Genomic DNA, 7673 nt, shown 5'->3' on the forward strand with positions numbered 1-7673 from the left:
ATTTTCATCATAGGTACATGTCAACTATGACAGACAAATTGAGAAAAGAAAATCCAGAAAATCACATTGTAGGATTTTTAATGAATTTATTTGCAAATTATGGTGGAAAATAAGTATTTGGTCACCTACAAACAAGCAAGATTTCTGGCTCTCACAGACCTGTAACTTCTTCTTTAAGAGGCTCCTCTGTCCTCCACTCGTTACCTGTATTAATGGCACCTGTTTGAACTTGTTGTCAGTATAAAATACACCTGTCCACAACCTCAAACAGTCACACTCCAAACTCCACTATGGCCAAGACCAAAGAGCTGTCAAAGGACACCAGAAACAAAATTGTAGTCCTGCACCAGGCTGGGAAGACTGAATCTGCAATAGGTAAGCAGCTTGGTTTGAAGAAATCAACTGTGGGAGCAATTATTAGGAAATGGAAGACATACAAGACCACTGATAATCTCCCTCGATCTGGGGCTCCACGCAAGATCTCACCCCGTGGGGTCAAAATAATCACAAGAACGGTGAGCAAAAATCCCAGAACCACACGGGGGGACCTAGTGAATGACCTGCAGAGAGCTGGGACCAAAGTAACAAAGCCTACCATCAGTAACACACTACGCCGCCAGGGACTCAAATCCTGCAGTGCCAGACGTGTCCCCCTGCTTAAGCCAGTACATGTCCAGTCCCGTCTGAAGTTTGCTAGAGTGCATTTGGATGATCCAGAAGAGGATTGGGAGAATGTCATATGGTCAGATGAAACCAAAATATAACTTTTTGGTAAAAACTCAACTCGTCGTGTTTGGAGGACAAAGAATGCTGAGTTGCATCCAAAGAACACCATACCTACTGTGAAGCATGGGGGTGGAAACATCATGCTTTGGGGCTGTTTTTCTGCAAAGGTACCAGGACGACTGATCCGTGTAAAGGAAAGAATGAATGGGGCCATGTATCGTGAGATTTTGAGTGAAAACCTCCTTCCATCAGCAAGGGCATTGAAGATGAAACGTGGCTGGGTCTTTCAGCATGACAATGATCCCAAACACACCGCCCAGGCAACGAAGGAGTGGCTTCGTAAGAAGCATTTCAAGGTCCTGGAGTGGCCTAGCCAGTCTCCAGATCTCAACCCCATAGAAAATCTTTGGAGGGAGTTGAAAGTCCGTGTTGCCCAGCGACAGCCCCAAAACATCACTGCTCTAGAGGAGATCTGCATGGAGGAATGGGCCAAAATACCAGCAACAGTGTGTGAAAACCTTGTGAAGACTTACAGAAAACATTTGACCTGTGTCATTGCCAACAAAGGGTATATAACAAAGTATTGAGAAACTTTAGTTATTGACCAAATACTTATTTTCCACCATAATTTGCAAATAAATTCATTAAAAATCCTACAATGTGATTTTCTGGATTATTTTTTCTCATTTTGTCTGTCATAGTTGACGTGTACCTATGATGAAAATTACAGGCCTCTCTCATCTTTTTAAGTGGGAGAACTTAAACAATTGGTGGCTGACTAAATACTTTTTTTCCCCACTGTACCCATGGCAAATTCCGGTGCTCTTCTTCGTCGTTTTTTACCGTTTCCCATCGGGCGCCCAATCCATGTGTCCTCAAAGTCGGCCACAAATGTGGACAGCGCCGGGTCCTGAAAGAACAGAGTTTCCTTCATCTCCTTGAAACATCTCAACACATCAGCTGGTGGGACGAATGTGAGCCTATGAGGCATCTTGATGGGGAGGGCGAAGTTGGGGTCTCTCCAGTACTTTGATGCCACCTCCAGGATAGCGGGCAGTTGCTGCCTAAAAAGTGGACCCAGATGGAAGAAGCATCCCTGGTTACGGACCCCCGGAAACACCTTCTTGAAGGCCTTTACGGGAGCTGCTGGCTTGAAGTCAGTCATGACGGATTCTGGTTTCAGTTCATTAGTGCAAGGAAGGCACGAGTGTATGTCCGCAAAAAAATATAAAATAGTAGGCTGTTAGATTGCATGTTGATGTTTTTGAATGCATCACTAACTGAAACTACCCATTTCCACTAGCATTGCTACATTCTCCAAAAATGCTAGCCAGTTTTGTATCCTTGCTAAATAACCAGCTAAATGTTTGAATGGTTTGGAAGAAACAACCACAGCCTAGGGATGTCAAAAATAAGATAAACTTTTTTTATTTTTATAGTGAACTATCCCTTTAAAACAACTTTTTAATAGGCTAATGAATGATGATGCCTAGGCCTACCTCAGACTTATCGGGCAGCATAATAATGGCTGCTGCAATCACGTACTCCTGTCGCATCAGGTCGTCTTCATTTGGTGAATATGTGGGCATCCCGTGGATGGTAAATACCTGCTGGAACGGACATGATACCTTTTTGAATGTTCCATTTGCAAACCAGTGATCACAGTTGCACCGGAATTCCAAGTTGTCTTTGGTTGTTAAGATCAGAAACCTGTCTGGGTCTCCACAATGCGTGGTTTGGTAGATCTCGGATATTACCAGGTTGGAGAGGGTTGCAGGTCTAACCTGGCCTCCACCCACCGCCGTGCCATGGCCCCCAGGGACTGTAGCCAGTACCGGCGGCATCTGCTTGTCTTTGTTCTTTTGCCGGTGCCTCTGTATACACTTTTTCAAGTTATTTTCTGAGGGCAAATAATGCCTTCCAACACCTGGCACGGCCGATGTAGCAGGCTCCAAAACGTGCAGCATGCTTTCCTCAGTCTCCAAACTCCTCTTCTTCAGGTTGTTCAGTACCTGTCGGACTTCTGTCTGCTTTCCGTCCGGGATGTGGTTGTGGTCTCCAGACACCTTGGAGATAACCCCGTCAGTGAGGACGATGCGACTTCGGCACAAGTATGAATTGTACTCAGTGCATTTCCAGAAGGATTTGTTGGCCATATCTCATTCCTTTCTATAGGTGTATCCGCCATGCCCCAGGATTCTGCTTCCACACACAGAGAGGACAAACTTGGGTTCTATAGTTCCAAAGTTGGGTTTCATTGTAGCTCCATTGGACCTCCTCAGAAATTAAAGACTGCTGAGGAAAGGGGTGCTCTATTTGTACAAAATATTGGGGTTATTAGCATACTAGTGATTTGCCAGTCTATTGTTGGACTATCAAGGTCCTTCCAAAACTGCAGTTCCTCCACACAATGGGCATGTGCCTATTCAGAATGCATTATGTTCCTATTCAGATGCATTTCAGAAGTGTTTATGTTGGGAAAGAATGTGCACCTATAGCTGCACCCACAGCAGTTATGCCAATAATAGGCCACAGGTGTTAATGTTTGGAATGTTTGGATCACCTTTATGACTATATAAATATATATTGTTTTCTACAATCATGTGACAATGAGCCTTTTTTTCATCTGTCAATGACCAAGCTGTCTTCTAATACAAACCACAAAATGTATCCTTAAATATATAAAATCATAGGATAATTAATAGTCAGTAATAGGCCTAGAAACACAACTTATTTGATATGTAACTGAGTAGGCTAATGAAAATGGAATATCACATACACCGCAATACAAATATATGTATTCTGTCTAAAAAAGCATGTGTGCCTCCATATTTAACTTCCCCTTGTGTGTGTGTATGTCTTAGGCCTGTTCATCCCTAGCTGTGATGAGGACGGATACTACAGAAAGCTACAGTGTGATCAGGCTAGAGGAGAGTGCTGGTGTGTCGACCAACACGGAGGGGAACTAGCCAGCTCCAGAATCCATGGCAACCCTGACTGTGGTAATAGACCATCAGGGTTCAATTGCTCTCAAATCTCAAACTGATGGTGAAAACCCTGGCACACACTCAGTATAGCACCTCACTCATGTACTTGGTAGGCTACAGACCAGCACACACAATCGGTACGCCAAAACACACACACCCTCACACACTCATTATTGATACCCATACACAGTCGAATGATCAGTATTGACCCATCACACACACTCTTTACCCCAACACATACTCACACACACGTTGCAGAACCTCGACACACACAGTCTATATAGATTGTCATACACACTCGATACAGATCCCTACACACACTCTGTACAATGCAGCTAGGGCTCAGGTCCACAGCACCACTGGCAGTCAGACACAGTGCCACATTCAAATCATGTTGTCAGGGATCATTTGCATTCTAAAGGTCCACTTGTCGCTGAGAGTAAAGTATTTTAAGATAAGTGGTTGTCTGGCTGGACGGAACCTGCTCCTGATAAGAATGGCTCCCCTGGCATGGTTCAGAAACAGCCATTAAAACCCAGACAAAGTCAAACACATGCCCTTTACTTCACCACTTTCAAATTCACTCAGTGTTTTTTAACAAATGTATTTCTTGGATTAAATAGATAGCCGGGAAGTACAGTCGTGGTCAAAAGTTTTCAGAATGACACAAGTATTGGTATTCACAAAGTTTGCTGCTTCAGTGTTTTTAGATATTTTTGTCAATGTTACTACGGTATACTGAAGTATAATTACAAGCATTCCATAAGTGTCGAAGGCTTTTATTGACAATTACATTTAAGTTTATGCAGTGTTGACCCTTTGTTTTCAAGACCTCTGCAATCCGCCCTGGCATGCTGTCAATTAACTTCTGGGCCACATCCTGACTGATGGCAGCCCATTCTTGCATAATCAATGCTTGGAGTTTGTCCGAATTTGTGGGTTTTTGTTTGTCCACCCGTCTCTTGATTGAACACAAGTTCTCAATGGGATTAAGGTCTGGGGAGTTTCCTGGCCATGGACCCAAAATGTTGATGTTTTGTTCCCCGAGCCACTTAGTTATCACTTTTGCCTTATGGCAAGGTGCTCCATCATGCTGGAAAAGGCATTGTTCGTCACCAAACTGTTCTTGGATGGTTGGGAGAAGTTGCTCTCGGAGGATGTGTTGGTACCATTCTTTATTCATGGCTGTGTTCTTAGGCAAAATTGTGAGTGAGCCCACTCCCTTGGCTGAGAAGCAACCCCACACATGAATGGTCTCAGGATGCTTTACTGTTGGCATGACACAGGACTGATGGTAGCGCTCACCTTGTCTTCTCCGGACAAGCTTTTTTCCGGATGCCCCAAACAATCGGAAAGGGGATTCATCAGAGAAAATGACTTTACCCCAGTCCTCAGCAGTCCAATCCTTGTACCTTTTGCAGAATATCAGTCTGTCCCTGATGTTTTTCCAGGAGAGAAGTGGCTTCCTCGCTGCCCTTCTTGACACCAGGCCATCCTCCAAAAGTCTTCGCCTCACTGTGCGTGCAGATGCACTCACACCTGCCTGCTGCCATTCCTGAGCAAGCTCTGCACTGGTGCCCCGATCCCGCAGCTGAATCAACTTTAGGAGACGGTCCTGGTGCTTGCTAGACTTTCTTGGGCGCCCTGAAGCCTTCTTCACAACAATTGAACCTCTCTCCTTGAAGTTCTTGATGATCCGATAAATGGTTGATTTAGGTGCAATCTTACTAGCAGCAATATCCTTGCCTGTGAAGCCCTATTTGTGCAAAGCAATGATGACGGCACGTGTTTCCTTGCAGGTAACCATGGTTAACAGAGGAAGAACAATGATTTCAAGCACCATCCTCCTTTTTAAAGCTTCCAGTCTGTTATTCTGACTCAATCAGCATGACAGAGTGATCTCCAGCCTTGTCCTCGTCAACACTCTCACCTGTGTTAACGAGAGAATCACTGACATGATGTCAGCTGGTCCTTTTGTGGCAGGGCTGAAATGCAGTGGAAATGTTTTTTGGGGATTAGGTTCATTTTCATGGCAATAGGGACTTTGCAATTAATTGCAATTCATCTGATCACTCTTCACAACATTCTGGAGCATATGCAAATTTCCATCATAAAAACTGAGGCAGCAGACTTTGTGAAAATTAATATTTGTGTCATTCTCAAAACTTTTGACCACAACTGTATACATGCAGGCAACGGAAGTTAACTTCGAATGAAATGTCATATTTGGATACAGGTACATTAATTAATTAAATCTCTCTCTTTCTTCTCCTCCCATCTCTCTGTCTCTCAGTCTCTTCTCCAGATGAGGCGGTGACATATTCAGGAGATTTTGGCAGTGGGGTCGGATGGGAGGATGAGGAAGATAAAGAAGCGGAGGAGAATGAAGAGGAAGGAGAGGCGGATGACGGAGGATATATTTGGTAGAGGTGAAGAAATAAGCCTAGCTGGTCCAACATTACTACCGGAGCATCTCAACTTCTCTCACTTTCTTTGTCTCTTACATACACACAGAAATAATGATCCTGAAAACCTGAAGAGATGGTTGAAAAAACACACTCAGAACAACACTGAATCAGTCCTGGACTGAGGGGGGTTGGCGGGATAGATGGGGGGGGTGGGGGTGGTGGTGTGACAATGTATGATATCAATAGCTAGAAACTGTGGTCTGACGAGTCAGGAGATGTGTCGTAAATACCTGTGAATATCTTGGCTCTTTTTTCTGTTGTATGTGCAAGACAACTTTCTCCTGGAGCAGTTTTTAGCAGCTTAAATGTTTTTATTAAAGGCAGGAAGCAGCTGGAGGTTATGTGCTCATGTTAGGAACTGGAGGTGCTTTTGGGCGTCCTCCCCTTGCGTCCTTTCCTTCATTTCCACCTTTATCTGCACTGATGTGAAAGAACTGGACAGGTAATTACCGTCAGGCTTTCGCCTTACTGTTTTCACCAATCCAGTGCTTTCAGATCAGTGCAGATGGAGAGGAGACAAGGAGAGGAATCCACTTTAGACTAATTGCATATTCCTGTTGCATCATTTGACTTTCCTCATTCCATCCCGTATGCTTCACCTCTCATGACAGTAGTGCTCTGTCTCGTCAAGTTTATCACGCTACACTGCTAAATGTGAATAAACTGTATCTGAAGATAGATTTGCCACTATTATTATTATTATTATTATTATTATTAGTCCTGTATTGCTAATGCCTTGAGAGACTGGCAGAATGTACTGCTTGACTGACAAGTGTCCATTGTATTATCTGCAGATCAACATTGTGTTTAATAATAAAATAAATTGGTTCTATGTGGCCCAACCAGGCCACCATATTCCTGTCATACTGTCCTTTCCTTGGTCCTTTGTCCACTCCACTCTGGACTGTTGTTCTGTTGTGTCTAGCAGTTCTGTTCACTTCCATTTCTCATAACCTTTTTCTGCAGCTTCTGAGGCTTACATCTATCGGAGGCTAGCAAACATATATTACATAGTATGTAAAGAATGTACATTGTGTGGATTTTTTTTAGCTGAAGCAGGATCCAGGCCATACTCTGCAATTCTAGCAAAACAATACCATAGAGGCCCCTTCTACCCAGCATCCTGAAGGCATTTCTCAGCTCCTTTCCCTGTAAACTACTGCCATGTAAACCAGTAACTGTGGTGCTTTATCTTGTAATATGTAAGTATGAGCCTTCATAGCTTCCCCAATCCCCCTTAGCTCTAGTGCCTGGTATTGTGCTATTTCAAATGGACAAGTAATCAATCCTTTTAAATCATGTTTCTCAGCATCATATTTCTGCCATGATGGAATCCGGTAATAGCCGGTGGGGTCAAGAAGAAGATGTAATGTATGTTACCTCAGTGTCTACAACAGATCTGGATTCAAATAATTTCAAAATCTTTCAAAAACTTTGAGCATGCATGAAGTGCAAGGTGGGTGAGGTTTTCAGTTTTGTGACTTCTATTCAT

The 7673-nt window shown here is 43.6% G+C and overlaps 1 protein-coding gene across 1 annotated transcript in view; it reads left to right on the forward strand.

Annotated features, from left to right (window-relative positions):
* LOC311134872 (testican-2-like) overlaps positions 1-6140 on the forward strand; it is a gene marked incomplete at both ends in the record, with an annotated part of 69666 nt that extends 63526 nt beyond the window's left edge. Inside the window, 2 exons of the mRNA XM_084168643.1 lie at positions 3591-3728; positions 6019-6140. Coding sequence (XP_084024769.1) covers positions 3591-3728; positions 6019-6140 — 260 coding nt within the window. The remainder of the gene's footprint in view (positions 1-3590; positions 3729-6018) is intronic.
* Between the last annotated feature and the right edge of the window lie 1533 nt (positions 6141-7673).

This window comes from Coregonus lavaretus (genome assembly GCF_964263955.1).
Source record: "Coregonus lavaretus genome assembly, chromosome: 1".
Lineage (NCBI taxonomy): Eukaryota > Metazoa > Chordata > Actinopteri > Salmoniformes > Salmonidae > Coregonus > Coregonus lavaretus.